This window comes from Cebus imitator, unplaced genomic scaffold (assembly GCF_001604975.1).
Source record: "Cebus imitator isolate Cc_AM_T3 unplaced genomic scaffold, Cebus_imitator-1.0 Scaffold73, whole genome shotgun sequence".
Lineage (NCBI taxonomy): Eukaryota > Metazoa > Chordata > Mammalia > Primates > Cebidae > Cebus > Cebus imitator.
Window position 1 is genome coordinate 3,339,047 of NW_016107388.1, and position 18,374 is coordinate 3,357,420.

At 38.7% G+C, this 18,374-nt stretch overlaps 1 protein-coding gene across 8 annotated transcripts in view; it reads right to left on the reverse strand.

The window, feature by feature from the left end:
• LOC108306691 (ST18 C2H2C-type zinc finger transcription factor) overlaps positions 1-18,374 on the reverse strand; it is a 140,950-nt gene that overhangs the window by 18,847 nt on the left and 103,729 nt on the right. For 7 of the 8 annotated variants that reach the window (XM_037739701.1, XM_037739699.1, XM_037739698.1 and 4 more), the window contains 6 exons: positions 17,544-17,789; positions 10,397-10,512; positions 5,465-5,527; positions 4,645-4,713; positions 1,107-1,169; positions 925-1,005 (listed from right to left, as the gene is read on the reverse strand). In XM_037739701.1, the coding sequence (XP_037595629.1) occupies positions 925-1,005; positions 1,107-1,169; positions 4,645-4,713; positions 5,465-5,527; positions 10,397-10,512; positions 17,544-17,789 (638 nt within the window). The remainder of the gene's footprint in view (positions 1-924; positions 1,006-1,106; positions 1,170-4,644; positions 4,714-5,464; positions 5,528-10,396; positions 10,513-17,543; positions 17,790-18,374) is intronic. The other variant, XM_037739703.1, reaches the window with a different exon arrangement.

Consider the following 18,374-nt stretch of genomic DNA (forward strand, 5'->3'; position numbering starts at 1 on the left):
AGAGCCAACCACATAAGGACTATGTTATGCTGCTTCCGAAGAGCAAGGGTAGAAAACGTTAACTGCCTTGACCAATGCTACATAGCACATCATGCGTAGAATTGGAATTTGGGTTTCTAAATGTTTAAATATTGCATCTAGAATTGTTGTTGAGAAAATAACTTAAATTTCTATGTCTATATCTGCATATAGCATCCAAGACCTTTCTTAAAGGAAGGAATTCAAATGAGATACAATTTCACCTTAAGTAAAATGAAAGTTTCAGGGGGAAATGCTGCTATATTTGTCACTGTAGAGCACTTCCACAGTGTTGCCTTCCTTTAAAACAATGAAGAATCGTATGAAACTGTTCTGGTTTTTCGTTTTTATCTTTTGCATTATCAAAGAACTATGGAAATGTAGCTATAAATAGGGAACTTTTCTCAAACCTCCAAATAGTTTGACTCTTGCTTATGTTGAATAGGACACACCATTACTGAAACTCAATCCATGTTCAATTGCATCCCAACCAAGGGCCCTTCCTTTTTTTTTTTTTTTTTTTTTTTTTTTTTTTTTTTTTTTTTTTTTTTTTTTTTTTTTTTTACGGAGTCTCACTCTGTCACCCAGGCTGGAGTGCAGTGATGTAATCTTGGCTCACTGCAACCTCTGCCTCCTGGGTTCAAGCAATTCTTCTGCCTCAGCCTCACTAGTAGCTGGGACCACAGGCGCGTGCCAGCACTCCCAGCTATTTTTTTTGTATTTTTAGTAGAGACAGGGTTTCACCGTGTTGGCCAGGATGGTCTCGATCTCATGACCTTGTGATCCGCCCACCTCGGCCTCCCAAAGTGCTGGGATTACAGGCGTGAGCCACCGCGCCCGGCCAAGGGCCCTCCCATTTTACCAGCAAGAGACAGCTGACCCCCATGTCTCAACCATTGCACGCACTTCAGTTCAGGGTCTTCTTTTTCTTCCTTGGTCGGGGTCATTTTGACACCACCTTTCCTTGCGCGAGGACATCCGGACAAGCTGAAATAGGGACCCGACAAAGAACAAAACAAAACTATGTGATCTCTCTGACTGCTGCGGACAAGCTCATTTCCACCTCTCAGAAACAGGATCAATCCTACCTTCTGTGGGAAGCATAGTTTCCAGTCACGTGACCCGAGCCATCGCAGCCTGGGGTTGGACACCTGGAAGGCATAGGAAGACATCGTCAGTTGAGAGGTTGTAGCGGTGGGAGTGGGGGTCACACCCAAATTATTTAGATTCTTTAGTAATTACATTAATGTTCCACGTCTGTGTAGTTTACGTGAAGAGAGGGGGGTCACACATCCAAATACAACTAAAGACAATGTGCTGCTTTTTGTGTGGGTTTTTTTTTTTTTTGCTTAAATATAATTAAATGTCGATTAATAATCTTTAAATATTTTTAAGATATATGACTACTGAGTGACAACGGATTAGTTGATATTTACTGTACATATTTCTTAACCTCATATAGAAGGGACTTGAAAATCAGTCCACAACTTCTTGCTAGGCTTATGTCTACATCATGCAAAGTTCTTACCTTTTATGTAAAAAGAAAAGTTTTCCAAATTATTATCATTATATCATTATTATTTTTGAGACGGAGTCTCACTTGTCACCCAGGCTGGAGTGCAATGGCATGATCTCAGCTCACTGCAACCACCGTCTCCTGGGTTCAAGCAATTCTACTGTCTCAGCCTCCTAAGTAGCTGGGATTATAGGTGCGTGCCCCACCCATTTAATTTTTGTATTTTTAGTAGACACAGTGTTTCACCATGTTGGCCAGGCTGGTCTCGAACTCCTGACCTTAGGTTATCCACCTGCCTTGGCCTCCCAAAGTGCTGAGATTACAGGCATGAGCCACCATGCCCAGCCTCCAAATTATTTTTATGAATAATTTATTTTCTCTGATATGCTGTGCTACTATGATCATCTATTGATTTCAGATGAACAACAGGGTACATGTGAACTGCAGAGACATGGAACATTTCTGGGATGACCAAAGAACCTCAATAATTTGCACCTGGTCTGTCCTGCCTCATGGCCTCATGGCACAAGTTAAATGGTCTTTGGGGAAAATCCACCAATAACTACATCAACAATCAACCATTAAATTGAAACGAGAAAATGAAGGATTACAGGGAATCCAATTTCTACTTGGAATGTTGATTAGGAATAGGTTTCAAAATATTATTAAATATAAAAGTTTATATAGACTTTCACCTTTTTCTTTTTTTGTCTTTTTAGAAAATCCCAAATACAAATAAAAACCAGAGGCCATCACAAACTACTTGCATTTCTGAATGCCCACCATGGTTCAGTTCAAAAGTTCTATTTGAGAAAAACAATAATCCAAAGAAAAATGCATCCACTATCCCTTTTCTTAAATCCCATTCCTCTAAACTTTCACAGAATGAATTTATATTCAAGCTTGAGGCAGAAAATAGGGAACAAATGCCTTTTTTTTTTCAAATGAAATATAAAATCAGCACACATCTCTTCTGGCTAACCAGGGCAAACTGCATTGAGTCTTTCATCAAGAATTTAAAGACATAATATGTATCCTCCATTATAAGAAATTTTTGCATGCTAGTCTTTTTCTATTAACATTTTTTAGTAAAAAAGTGGTTTTATAGCATATTGATATGGAAATATTTGTGCTGAATAATCATTTTGGGGGATTCTTCGTGAATAGCTAAACGAGAGGTCAATAAAATGTCTCTTTGATTTTTCTTGCATGGAAGAAACTTTCTTGTATGGAAAAAATATCTATGGAAAAACCAAAGATATTACTTACTAGATAGCTGCATAAAATATTAAATAGTGAATATTGCTATAGAATCTCTCAATTTGCATGTTTTAATGTATTACCAACATTTTTCTAGAAGTAAGTTTTAGAGAAAAGAAGAGAACCACTAGCTGTAATTAAGATGTGGCAATATAGAATTTTAACACAATTGAGCACATCTTCGTTTTGGTACATCTCACTTTTCAGTTTGTTAATTGTTAGTCTCTACTTACTACTTATATTTTAGCCTAGAAAAACGGGAGTCAATAAAGTGATTTCTAGAATCCACACTGACACAGTAAATTGTACTTGACACTGAAAATGAGAAAACTGGCCAGGCATGGTGGCTCGGGCCTGTAATCCCAGCACTTTGGGAGCTGAGGAGGGCGGATCACCTGAGGTCAGGAGGTTGAGACCAACCTGGCTAAGATGGTGAAACCCTCTCTCTACTAAAAATACAAAAATTACCCGGGTATGTGTTGCATGCCTGTAATCCCAGCTACTTGGGAGGCTGAGGCAGGAGAATCACTTGAACACAGGAGGCAGAGGTTGCAGTGAGCTAAGACCATGCCATTGCACTCTAGCCTGAGGGACAGAACCACACTCTGTCTCAAGCAAAATAAGAAAGAAAAAAGGGAGGAAGGAAGGAAGGGAAAAAGTAAGGAAGGAAGGAAAGAAGGAAGGAAGGAGGAAAGGAAGGAAGGAAGGAGGAAAGAAAGGAAGGAAGGAAGGAAGGAAGGAAAGAAAAGAAAGAAAGGGAAAGAAAAACAGAGAGAAAGAAAAGGAAGGAAGGAAGGAAATGATGAGAAAATTATATTTCACAGTTTCTTTTATTATTTTTGGTACTAAGATTCCAAATTGGCATATCTGTTCATTATCACATCTTCTTTTATAACTTCAGAAACAGCAAAAAGGTTTAGCCATCTTGTAGATAATCCTAACTTGTTCCATGTGCCAGAAACACAATTTGCATTCACATCTTCTTTTATAAACTGTTTTTTAAATTTTTAGATAAAAAATTTTAAACAACTTAGAAAAGGAAAGACTAACAAAATAGTAAGAAAATACAATACCTGAAATGTTGCATGTGTTTTAGACACCAAATGCTGATGCTACTGTCTACACATATTGTTTTACCACTAGATGTAGTAATACTCATTTTTTCCTAATGATTTTATTATTTGTAAATAAATTTAATTAGTTTTGTTTAATCCTATTTATTTATCTTTTAACACTTATGTCCCATTATATTTTAAGAAGGTAAAAGCTAGATTATAAATGTTTATTGTTCCATATGTAATATAATAAGATATGAAAATAAACAAATGAAAACTTTGTATTAAAAGAAGATGAGCATGAAAAATAAAATCAATAAGTAAAAGTTAATACACATGTGACTTGGAGATCTTGTAGATGAGGCAGGAATGAACCCAAACTGTTTTTGGTACCCAAAAGTGAAAGGCAGTTTTATGAATCAAAATACCCAGAAGGTAAAGAATTATGCAATTTCCTTAAAATTAGATGTTAGACATATTTTGGTATACCTTCACGGCTCTGATTTAATATATAGATTCTGAAATTTATACAAAAAATATTGTGTTTAACTATTATAGAATTCTTTTTAAAATTGTTATAAAATACAAAGCCCCTGAGGCAAGTAAATTAACTAAATTAAGTTACAATGATTTGGTTTCAGTCATCCAACAATTTATCGAGAAAGTGCCTTTGCCGCGATCCCTGCTGGCAGGACGTACTGCTGGTTGCAGACCACTTGGGCAATGAATGGACACTGAATGAGAGGGTCCTACCGTGTGGACAAAGGGCAGGCTGGCCACGCTTCCCACACTTACTTAAGCTCCTGAGAGTTGGCAGCCATGAGGGATTTAAGAGTCTTATCTGCTAGAGGACATCCAGAAACACTAGAGAGGGATGAGAAAAAACACAACACTGATGTATACAACTCTGAGTCAAATGATCCTGAGTCCTGAACATATGTTAAATTTTTGGTGGTTGGGGAGTGGGAAAAAAGTAACTCGCTTTGAATCTGGCTGTTCTGTTCTCACCAGTCTGGGCTGGTGTCACTTCAACTATTTCTCGTAGATTCAGATTTTCTGTTCATCAAATGAATGGCTTTAGCCAATGAGACTCCCCAACTCTAAAGCTCAGGGATGCAATGATCATCTACACATGCAGAGTCCATTCCTGCTGGACCACCAGGTGATGGTGCTTTTCCAAAGGGAAGACAAATCCCATCAATGGAGGCGGTAAGTGGAAAGACTAAAGCAGCCCCTTTGCACTGCTTAATCTCTCAAATGCCTCAATTTGTTGTTTGCCCAGGACTGAGGGTATTACTTCCCCTGGGGCAAATGGTCAATTCCAGTCACTCTGTTGTCTTCACTCCTTGTCCTCAAGCCACACAGAACTGAAGCCTGACGTGAGCTCAGCTTTTCACTTATAACCTGGGCTACAGGATCAGAAACACATTTTGATCAAGAATCACGACTTTTATGCCACATAACTTTATTTCTGAAAGACGAAATAAACCCAAAACCCAACCAACTCACTCTCCATTTCCTGCTTCAGATAATACCTGGCTAGAAAGGGTGAGAATAAGTATTTAAAATAGAACAAGACGATGAAAATCAGACTGCATGTGAGGCCCTTACATACCTGCGATGAGATGCATAGTTTCCTGTCACGTGGCCGCTCCCATCACATCCTGGTGTTGGGCAGCTGAGTCAATAGAAAATACATCATTAGAGTCAAGTGCATGTCACAGGTTCATTTCCTCTGCCCAGTAGATTATGGAGGAGGTAGCTTCTCTGTGCAAGATAAATTAACACAGTATAGGACACGCAGAAGCTAGTGTATCAAGGGTTTATATTATATGAGAACCAGTAGACTATCTAAAAGAAAACTAAAAATCATAGCCTGAGTTACTTCCTTAGGTAACTGTTTCAACATTACATTCGATTCTCTGATTCCATGATGTGGGAAAGCGTTGTCCCAGTGATGCTGTCAGTTACCAATCAATAACGTTTTAATTCATTTGAAAAATGTACATGTTATAAACAATAAATATTAGAAACCCACACTTTACTAAAATAGCAGATCTTAGGAACACCAGCACCAATTATATGACAGATTCCAGAAAGGAGTTTTTGTGAGTTTTTAAGAGCAATACAACCTAGTAACTTCATAAACATTTTAGAAACCAGTGAAAATCTTTGACTAAATGTAAACTGATATTTTAGGTGGGAAAGTTGCTGTCAGTATGAAGTAGGTAAGAAGTTTAATCTGTAAAACATTCAAGCAATTTCACCCAAAGCTTGAAGGCAGCAAAGACAATTGGTAATTCACCAGTGGCCTAAGAATAGGCTCTTAAGCCATCTACCAAAAATCTCACTCCATTAAGATCTGTGCCCCTGCATTTCATTTCATCTCAGAACCTGGCCATGTCCTGTCCATCTTATATGTGTTGTAAAAATAATGTAATCAGCTACCCAGGAGACTGAGGCAGGAGGACTGCTTGAGCCCAGGAGTTTGAGGCTACAGTGAGCCATGATTGTGCCACTGCACTCCAGGCTGGGTGACGGAGTGAGACCCCATTGCTAAAATGATAATAATAATGTAAGAAGGTAGTTAGTTATCCTTAGCAGTTTTCTTCCACAATTAATAGATTCCTTGTTTTCTCAGTGATTTTGTTTCCTCTGATGTTGTTCAAAAGTCACTCAATTGTAACAAGCGGTGGACTCCAGCCTACTCAGTGTTATTTGTGGTGGTGTCAGTAATCAGAGGAGAACATCAACTACTCCAGTCATGCATCTGATTTTTTCTTTTTTTGACATCCTGCCTAAAGTGAGGGCTTATCCAGATATACAGAATATAGGCTTTACCCTTTTGAAGGGACATTTTGGGATAGATTAACACTATTCCTGTATTTTCTGAGTTATTTTGTATTTTTTTTGTGATCCACTTTCCAATTATTTTCAGGTATCTAAAGAAACCGTAAGAGTTAGAGCATTCCCATCTTTCAAAGGAATGTTTGATTTCCAGGGCCTGATCCAAGCTAAGTCATCTATCTCCTTTCCCCATCCCTTTTCCTGGATAAGATATCAGAAAAAAAACTGTAAAAGCTATAAATACATGTTAAAAACTAAAGGAAAAAGAACAGTTATTAACATTTTGGCTGAGTTATCTTGCAAATGCCATTCACTCACTAAATGTGAAAAAAAAAGTTTCTGAACATTATACAACAGGAATTTTCAGTGAGAGGGGTGTGTCTATTGCCTGGGAATTCCCACTTTAGAAATATATCGCCATCTAGTGTTAAAAACAACATTGCATTTATTTTATATATATACACACACATATATATAACATATATTTGCATGTATGTTATATATTTATTTTTAAATTACTCCCATTAATATTGCCAGGAGAAGCCAAGAAGTGTCAGCAGTTTTTAAGCATCAGCTATAAATTACCTATAAAATATAATAATAAAATATGCATTCAGTTAGCTGATTTTTTTTAAAGTTTGGTGGTATTGAAAGGTCAAGAAATAAAGAAAGAACTAGAGGCAACATTATACAGGGAAAAGTTTCAGCTTAGAATTATGATAGCTACACTAAATTCCAAATCTACAGTGAAAATTCTTACATAGTGACATGTGCCAATATTAGTTGCATGATACATTTTGGGAAGGTTCTCAGATGAAAATATAAAAATTGAAAGAAACTAGCTAGTTATCTCAGTAAGTGGCACTGAAACCTAAGGAAATTCTAAGATAATTAGTGACATCCAAAATATCCTAATCTAAACAAAGTTTTTGGTAAGCAATCAAGGTACAATTATGTTAGAGACACAAAGGGAAACATAATGAGGACAGGGTGACACGGAGCGTAGTATGACTTTCATGAGACAAATATACCGACACAGACACATGCAAATAAGTGATATCCATTAAAGCACTCACCCTGTCTAAAATGCATGAACGAGGCCAGGCGCAGTGGCTCACGCCTATAATCCCAGCACTTCAGGAGGCTGAGGTGGGCAGATCACCTGAGCTCAGGAGTTTGAGACCACCCTAGCCAGCATGAAAAAACCATGTCTTTACTAAAAATATAAAAATTAGCCAGGCGTGGTGGTGGGTGCCTGTAATCCCAGCTACCTGGGAGGCTGAGGCAGGAGAATTGCTTGAACACAGGAGGAAGAGGTTGCAGCAAGCCGAGATCGAGCCACTGCACTCTAGCCTGGGTAACAGAGTGAGACTCCGTCCCAAAATAAATACGTATGTAATTGATAAAATTAAACGCATGAACTACGAGGCCTCTATGAGAGTAATCTCCTAGGAATTTTTAGAATGACTATATTTCGAAAATCATTCAAAATCTTTTAGAAATCCTTCCTCTTTTGTATTTACGTTCACACCAACGAAGAGTGCCCATTGCACTTCCTTTTTCTGACCCACAATGGCCTTGTAGGTTAGTTTTCAATTTTTTACACTACATTTAGTTCAGGATGACATCTGGCAATTTCCAACTATCTACCTTCAAAGGATCAAAATTTGCCATTTTTGAAGATATGAAAAATAACACATGGAAAAAAAATACATACAAGGTTGAAAAGTTTCGAACAGCAGGTCCACATGGGAAAAAGGGTCTGGCTGGCCTAAGAGGCTTCTAAGAAGTTTCTAAGAAGTTAGAAGTAGCTTCTAAGGTTTCAGGCCACTGAGCCTGAAACAGTATTCAAGCCGATGTAAGTTCCAGTACGTCTGGAGCCATCCATTATGGCGTCAACCAGCCAGCCCCAGGCGGACATTAAGTTGATAAGGGAGCGTGCTGTTTCAGCCAGTCATGTTTGCCTACAAAAACCTTAGGGATTCAAAGTCTAAGCTTATTTTAAAGTCATTCACATGTCAATAGGGCAAACTGATGCCAGACCTGGAATAATGTTTACTGAGCACCTATTGCATGTTCAGTAAAAATTATTCATGTTCTTGACACTGGCCTTTGAAACATGTTCCCTGGTCCCAAGTCACTGTCCATGTAGGTGGGGAAATAAGAGGCAGCACAGTACATATTCTGCACCAATGAGGCAGACAAGTTAGAGAACGAAGATGGAAAAGAGGAGACCCCTCACTTCCTGCCCCCTGAGGCTTTGTTCTTGGTGAGGATGGCAGAAAATAGAGAGTGGAGGGAAGGGAAGGAAAGATCTGGGAATGGGAGCATCAGGGCTGGGGGTGGGGAAGTGCAGTAGCTTGAAGGCCTCTTACAAAAATGATGTTTGAGAGAAGAGCTTCGCTGAGGGAGGAGAGGATGTGGGTCCTGCAGAGGCTTTGGGAACAGCATTCTGGGCAGAGGGAACAGAAACCCTAATGCCCTGCCTAGTTCCTAGAGTGCTTAGGGAAGCAAGAAGTCCAAAGAGAGAGGTTGGGGGAGGGGAGCACTCACCGCCCCTGTGGGCTGGTGGATGGGCATCTGGAGGTCACAGCAGGGTGGCAGCCAAGGAGTCCTCAGCAGGAGTGAGTGCTGATAGCAGGAAGGAAGGATCCCAGGACAGAGCTCTGAGGCACCCTACTCTTTAGAGAGCTACACATGAGTCTAGAAGGGGTCATGGTGAGATGAGAGGAGAGTCCAGAGGTGAGGCATGCAAGAGGCCAAGTGCAGACAATGGATTGTGGAGGAGGGAGACCAGCTCTGTGGCATCCTGCTGCCTGTCAAGTAGGAACAGGATGATTCAGGACCAAGATCCCACCAGGGAAAGAGGGCGCTGAGGGAAGGAAGGTCCCTGGAGATCTGTCCAGGACAGATTCAGAGGGAAACCGAATCACACAGCAGCAACAACTTTCTTGATACGTTCAACTGGAAAAAGAAGAGGGGACAGAGCGTCCAGGTGGAAGCTGGGTCAGGAGAAGTTTTTACAGTTTGGTTTTTTTTTTTTTTGGAAAAGTTTTTTTGGAAATGTATTTTTTGATGAGGGATACAGAAGGGAGGGTACAGGCCTGCTTCCTAAGTGGACGCATTACTCTTTGCTAAACTCTCATTAACTGACAGCTTTGAAAAGATTTACATATGAGTAGACTTGATTAACATTTAAACACATACATGGGAAACGGTTTCCTGCATTTCATTCACTGACTCACTCGCTAGTTCGTAACTCATACTGCCTTCGGGTACCCTGCTCTTTATGCTCTTCTTTAAATGGGCCTCAAAAACCATTTCAACATGTGATGAAAACCATGAACTCCCTTGCCCAAATAACAATTTGCATCAAGTGTTAGAAGGTTAGTAGAGTCCCTGAAGCCAACCCTTAGATCTGGGGGTCAATGGACATCAGGTTAAGAATTTGGGGTCAAAACATAAGCTTTTCTAATTGTGTTATCTTCTTTTGGCTTTTAATCAACAGGTTTTTAATTCTGTTAGCATAAGACCATGTATACCCTCTTAGTTCAAGTTAGGTATATGTTTAACGTTTAACTGCTAACTGGTAGAAATCACCCTAACATCAACTGCATAAGCCAAGATACTGTAACTCCAAGTCACAAACATGATTCTTCATTCCAGAATCTTAGAGGGCATGGCATTGGGCACTACTTACGTGATTAGTTCCTTTTTGAGATCTCTTGCATGAAGCTTGGGTTTAGGGCTTGGTATAGAGGCCTCTCCAGGATACTTTTTTTCCTCTAAATTTTCTAGAGAGCTCACTGGGTCTTTCTGGAAACAAAAAAATACAGAAGCCATTAGGGAACCCTGGAAAGACAACTAGATTTAAAATCATTGGGGCCAGGCTTGAGTTTTGGGTTGGGAATTGGACTTGGCTGGACTATCTTAGAGGATTTGCATAAGAAATAAATGAGAGAATGAGGATAAGAATATGTCCTGATTGTTACAGATCTTTATCCTTAGTGAACAATAAAAAAGCATAAATAATATGGAACACCTTTTAAAAGTTCATGTTCAAAACAAGAGCTTGGAGTCACAAAGAAGAATCAGCACTCTGGCAAAAAAGCTTTCTCAGCAAGGCAATTTACTTCTGCAGAAGGGTGCCACTCGCACCTGGCATGGTCGCAAGAGTACACTGGGTAAGGGAGGGGAAGGGTTTCTTATTCCTAACATAGCTAGTCTCTACTGCTGCATCATTCCCCTACTGGCTAGGGTTGGGCTGCACAGTCTAAGCTAATTACAGTTGGCTATTTTAAAGAGAGCAAGGGTATGAGCTCTCGTGGCAGGGTGAGTAGTTTTGGCAGGAAGGATGGCTACAGAGCAGGTGGCTAAGGATGACTAAGGACTCTAAATATGTGAGTATAAAGGCTAGAGGGGATTGTTTACTGAAATTAAGGGCAAGGAGGTGTAAAGAACAAGGGAGTTAAACTTTAAAATGGAGAACAAAAAGTAAGGAAGCTGAACATAGTGACATACCGGTTTTTTGAAGAGGAACTTAGAATTCGTACTTAGTTCACATTTTAGCAAATATGATTACAGAGGTAGGTATTTTTTGAGCTCTGCAATTAATATTTTAATTGCATTAAAAGCATATTTTAATGCTTCATGATTTCTTGTATAACAAATGCTCCCTAGAGAGCACAGGAATTGTTTATATGTCCAGCAGTCATAACAACAGTAAAGCCAAAGAAATATTGCAAAAACAAATCACACAAACTTTTAAACAGAAAAGGAGAAAGTAAGTTTAGGTTAACAGAATGCCCTTTCTAATGTACAAATAATTAAGATTAAATTATTTGTTTAAATATGTAATAACTGAGGCTTACTGTATTTAGACATTTAATTTGATCTTTCTGGATAATTGGTTTTATTTTTATATCACTTCCTGTTTTTCTGAAATTACTTCCATTGCCAAGTTGGTATCTTGTAGCACTTTCCTTCCTGGATGGAATATCTTGTTAGATATGCCTAATTTCCATGCTCTTAAGTTTAATACTGACCTTGCTTTCATAAAGAAGACTCCCTAATTCTTTCAAAAAATTTATTTACCAAGTGATGTATTATTTCACAGATAACTAATGATGGTTTTTCTCAATCACATAATTAGCTTACTTTCATCATTAATCTTATATCCAGTAAATATAATACTTTCTGGATTTAATATTAAAATCAGATTAACTAATATTAAAAACTGTATTCTAAATCTCGAAAGTACTGATCTACTTAAGGTAAGTAAACAATTTTGAATTGTTCAAAGTAAATCTTTTTAAAAATTAAATGAACATAAAAATATTATAGCATAATATAATTTTAGTAATTCTGAGTCTACATTCAAAAGCAATGAGAAAAAAGAAAATTCCTGGATTTTCTCAACCAAAGAAAAACTCTAAATACTCATCTCAATCAAGGCAAATGTAATTTTTTTCATTAATTACTTGGATGGCATTCAATCAATTATTTTATACAAGAGCATACTGTAGTAAATACATTGGTACACTGCCTCAAGTGACACTGTCTTCAGATCACATTCATACAACCTTATTCAGGGCTATTTCTCCATATTATTGATGATGTTATGTGTTTCATTTTGTTTCACTGGTAAATGTTTGAAAATAGAAACTGATAAAAACACACGATTTAAAAATAAAGAGAAATATGTGCTTGATAATAATTGCACACTAGGATGCACAGAGAAGTGCTAGTTTCATGCTGCCTCTATGGGATCTACAGCAAAATAGATGATTGACATTGAAGCTTATCCTTTTAAACTTTTACACGGTAAATGGCTACAATGAATCAATTCCAAATTTTAAGGCCTTAAACCTGATGATTCCACCATCCATTCCATTGGGTCCTATCTGGATTTAGCCTGAGTAGTATTTTCCACTCTAATTTCAAAATGTCTTGGCTTTTGGAAAGTAGAAACAAATGCTAAATCCGATATTGTCTCAATGTGGAATAGCCTTTGTTTTTCTGTTTAGATGCTGATTTTTTTAAACGAAAATGGCATAAAGTAAAAAGGGCCATTTTATCATTTCTTTATGACAGAGTTAAGAACAAAGTCTTTCTAAGAAGACACGTATATTTAAAGACAATCACAAGTTTCCACCTGTTGTTTTAGGGCTGAGTCTATACATTACAGAAGGCAAGAGAATGAGGAATTTTGAAAGAAATGATCAATTATGAAAATTTAAGTTATTATTTTACTAAATAATACAAACATAAAGCTTGCAGAATATACGTTATTTAACTTGGTATAGTAATATGTGGTAATGTTTCAATAGGATAATTTTATTGCATATGACCTTTTAAGTATTTTGTAACTTTTCTTTAACATGTAGACTTATATGCATACAATTGTTTTATGAAATAATTGCTTTTCCCCCTTTTCTTTGCTCAACATTCTAGCCTTGGAAACCTGCAGAGAGTATATGTATTAAAATCCAGGTGGCTGTCACTAAAAGAATTCATTTTGTTATGGAGGCATTTGATATTGAATGAATTCCTAAACAGCATCCAGTGTAAATCAATAGCATTTGTAAAAACCTTTTTTCAAAATTTAAAGTATCATTTTGAAAATAATAATTTTATTTTGTGGATATGTAAAAGAGGATGTGGTATATATGTGTGTGTTTAGAGAATACACACATGCAATGAAATTCTTTTAACGTACAGATGGAAGTTTATACTGATTTCAGTAAAGACCAGGACATAATGGTAACATGAATAACAGATAATAGCATCTGGCACTCTTAACATTTTAAGCCCTGAAATCTTTGGAGAACTGACAGTTGAATGAAACCGACAGCCCTAGTTATTTCTCAACACTTTCCTTCCGAGATATTTTGAGTTTTTTCCAGATTCAGGATTTTTTTTTTAGGGGGCATCTGGACAGGCTATTTCACTGAGAAAGACAGACAATATTTTCTGAAAATTACCACCAAAATTAAGCAACTGTTGTGCATATGAACTAGATAACAATGAATTAGAAATAATCACTCAATTTCTGATTGTGTAAGTGTCTTACGCGGTGCAGGGAGAGGGAAGCTGAATGGGAAAGATGTGGGTGGGAGCAGGGACATACCACAGTCCGGTGTCCAAACACGAACAATAGATTTTCTAGGCTGTCCATAGACATTCCAGGGAAGCTCACCAGTAAGTGGTTTTTATGGTCACATCATGTGGACTTGCCTGGGTCACAGGAGCTCCAGCCCTGCACCCACAGAAGCACTTTAGACAACTGTTGTCCCCAATGCACAATCCCACCTGCCATTTCTTCATTCTTCTCTTTTTTTCTTTCTCCTTAAATTTTTCTAAATATTCCCTAAGCAATCTTCTGGTTTTTGGTGATTTTTTTTCATTTCCTTTACCTTCTTCTCTTTTTTTCTTTGTTGTAGGAAATTCCAGGCCTATTACCTAATTTCACATGAGCAGGGGCAATAATTTTACCTCCCTGAGGCTCAAATTTCTCCTCTAAAAAATTTGATAATAATCCTTCTTTTCAAGATTGTTGGGATAATGAGACATTGTGTATAAAGGTTCCTTGTCTTTATTTTATTGTATGTGGTAACCCTCTGATAGCTTCTCAATGAGAGCATTTAATACAGTGTAATTTTTCAAAATAATACCTACCAAACACTACATTTTTCATTTTCAAGATTCGGAACAGGATGCGAAAAATACTGTTAATAGATTACCTTGGCACAGTTGAAGGAACAGAGAATAAGGGTGAGAAACTGCATCAGGAGTTACAGTAATTCAGAAGCACTTTTATGCGTGTGTCTCCATCAGCCTTAGCTTCCCAAAGCAGTGAATCACCCTATTCAGATAGCTGGGACAATAAGCATTTAGCTTAAAAAATATTCTGTCAGTTCAAACCTAGGGCAGGTGCATTGAGTCCAAGAGCTCACTTAGCCTCTCCAAAGTCCTCTCCGGTACTCTTAGTGACACTGAATTCCCACATAGCTTCTAAATTCCAGATGTCACAATACTTCGGTTGCAAACTGTAGCAGTCCAAGCCTGTATTGTCAGTCCTGCAGTAAGTAAGCCATTCTGTAAAGAGCATAAATCCACTCTAAAGAATCCCATTTTGTGTGGGAGAATTTGCTGGGAAATGAAACACTGTCCCAGATCTATATGCATGAGATAAACACATACTCCAGGTAAATCTATACAGCTGCCGTGATGAATCCAGATTGGTTTTTTTTTTTTTTTTTTGGAATTAAGCAAAAACAAGATTAAAAAACAACATAAAATATTTCTTATGAACCCTCGTTTCCTGGCTTTCTGGGTGATGAGAACTATGGCTAAGAAAGTGATAGGAATGGGTCTCTGGGAATATGAAGTGTGCAATGTTGACATCGTGCTGAGGACACAGAAGTCTAGTCAGTATCAAACAACACAAGACAGCCTAGATGAAGGTGAGAATCCATCTGAGGCAAATGCATTTTGTTACAACTCAGGATTGGATGCTGATTGCTGACACTTTCTGGTGAATGCATTCAACACAGTCACAAGGGTGAGTGCAGAAAGCCCAAATGCCACTCTGCAGATGACATTGAGATATGCCCAGAAATAAGAACATGCTGGGATTTTGACCCCGCATGAAGCAGGTGTACTTCATTCATAAAACACTGTTTGTCCTGTAACATAAGGACTTCTGCTGAACCCACATCCACACATCCTGGGCCGAGGGCAGGTTTCCCTTTAGGGGTGTAGGTGCAATATGCCATGATCTGAGCAGCAGTGGCCTGGCTGGAGATTAAGCAGCCGTTTGAATTGAAGGACATTCCCTCATCCAAAGCTAACTTGTATGTAGCAGAAATGCCTCAACAATTTCGATCTCATCACAGTTGTGCCTCTTAACCTGCCCACTTCCTAGCTGGCTGCTTACTTCCATTTCAGACAAGACGTGCAGAATGCTCTAGGGGTGTGAACACTGGCAGACTTTTAGATGATACACGTACACAGAATTAGGTGTAACCTCTGCTCTTTGACACAAGCCTGAGATGGCAGTGGGCACAGTGGGAGGGGAAAGATGCACACTTGCCAGTCTGTGGTCGTCACTTAAGGCAAATTAGCATCTTATATTTCCCAGGCATCAGTTTCACATTCGTTATCATCAAATACGTATTATTTTAATAAATGGTTCTTCTAAAATTTTACTACGATGGATTAATTAAGGCCATCCTTGGATGCTTTGGGTGAATTTTGAAAAAACAAGCAGAATAAAATGACTAGGGCCAGTATGACTGAGTCTAATCAAAAGCTGCAGTGTGTGAACCCCTTCATCCTTCCTTGTGATGGCTTCAGTGGTGGAGACACAGAGGCTGCCTCAGATGCTGAGGACGTCTTCCAGGGACCCACACCCAGCCACCCAATGCAGTTAGCTATTCCTCCCTCTCCACATTGTGTGTCTGAGTGAGCTACTCTGTTTATCAGTGTTTTTGGTTACAGGTCGGTCCTCTGAGCACATGCATGACTATGGCACACAGGCATGGTGAAAGCGTGTTCTATTCATCGCTGTATCTCCAGGTTCCATGTCACTGCCTGGACTTGGAGATGCTGGCAAAACTGTACTGAAGGGAAAAAGGAAGGAAGGAAGGAAGGAAGGAAGGAAGGAAGGAAGGAAGGAAGGGAGGGAGGGAAGGAGGAATGGAGGAATGGAGGGAGGGAGGGAAGGAGGGAAGGAGGGAGTGAGGGAGGGAGGGAAGGAGGGAGAGAAGGAGGGAGGGAGGGAGAGAGGAAAGGAGGGAGGGAGGGGAAAGGAGGGGAGGGGAAAGGAGAGAAGGGGTTGAAAGGGGAGGGGACAGGAGAGGAGAGGAGGGGAACAGTCCAATCCTGTGATCCAAACTGTGTATGTTGACATATACTCTGAGATGTTAAGCATATGCAAAAATCAAATTAGATCTCCCCATTCAAAGTCTCTGAACTTCAAAAAGCTGTAAAAGGCACCACACACTTCTACAGAGAATGGCTATTAGAGTTCTTCACACATATCCACCGGCAAGCTCATCAACAACTTCCCTGACAAATAGCAAAATGGGATCACTTACTCTGATAATTAAGGTCACATCTGCAATGACACAGAGTCTAAACAGCTGAGGGTGCTGGTTATCAGTTTTCTGAATGACACTGAGTAGTACATGGCTAATCAGGCCTAGGCAGGTGGCTCAAGCCTTAAGGTGAAAGTTAAATGATTTCCTACATAGCGGCACCATGTGGCTTTTGGGGGCAAAACCAACTGCAAGATAATTAAATGCACAAATAAGTCTCTTTGACTTTAAGAATAATTCAATTTAGACATCGAACATTTCAATTCAATGCCTCAAACAATGAGTCTATACATAGGTATACTAACACAGTTCCTTCAAAAAACCAAGGAAAGAAATTGGACACGACTCAAAAGATTTTTACTTGACCCTGATTTGATTTCGTCTTCACCCCTCTGAGTCAGAAAGAATTAGTAAGCTGGCATTTCAGTGCTGAAAGATACATTGCCCCTTACAGCTGCCATATGAAGGGATAGATCCTATAATCTCTTGTGCAGTGCACAAAATTTCAGCCATAATAGGAGTAAAATTCACTATAGTGACATTATTTTAGGCAAGCGATAATAAAAGTTGGATTTGTTAATGAATTTCCTCTGACATTAAAAATCATCAGTTCATTAAAATCTAAGACAAGGTACAGAATTATGTATCATCTAAACAGGAATGTGAATATAATTTAGGAGGGAAAAGCTAGTTACACCCTGCAATCATACTGTCTTCAACTTACTGATCGACATATGGAAACAATACCTCTTTCTCCTCCTCTGTCTTCCCGTGGGTTTTGCTATAGTTGATAGGAGTGTCCCAGCCCTCTTGGTCACAAAGAGCCTGATAGAATGCCGCATTGACCAGAATGCTGCTTGTTTTGAATGGGGAAGAGGAAGGAGTTGGAATAGAAGTGTTAGAGGAAGCTAGGGGTGCAGCCTTGTCCAGGATTCGATTTTTTTTCATGCTTAAGTCCAATGTGCCATTTTCATCCACTTCTATTTCGGCTCCCTGGTATACAATAGGAAACAGAAAAACATTTAAGCCATTTGCAGTTATAGCCTAGCCATGTGGGGCTTTCAAGGGATCATTTTAAATGTAAGCTTTTATGTAAGTGTATCTGCTTTTAAGTCTAGCTTTCTGGTTTGCATTGGGTAACGTTCAATTCTTAGGCAGACTTTTAAGAACAGCCCCATTAGTGAGCTTTGTGTTTTGGGTTTAAACAAAGTAAGCTTAATGTAAATAAGATGCTCCAAATACTAAACGTATTGGCTAAAACGGTTTTGTAAAAATGTGCCTCTGTGTGTGTGTGTGTGTGTGTGTGTATACAAATCTTCTTTTCTAGTTTACAGAATTATCACTCCCAATGCATCATTTAAAGCATTCACATTTGTGTTTATCAAAAGCATGTATAACTTCCCAGCCCCCTCAAATCACAATATTAATCTCACATGAGAAATATGCAAAAATAACCCGCTGGAAGAGAATTTTTATTGGAATATTAAACTAATATAAAAGCAACATTTTACCCTAGGCTATTTGAGCCAGAAATGCTTTGCTAAATTGTGGGGGGCAGGGAGAGGGAGGGAGGCAGAC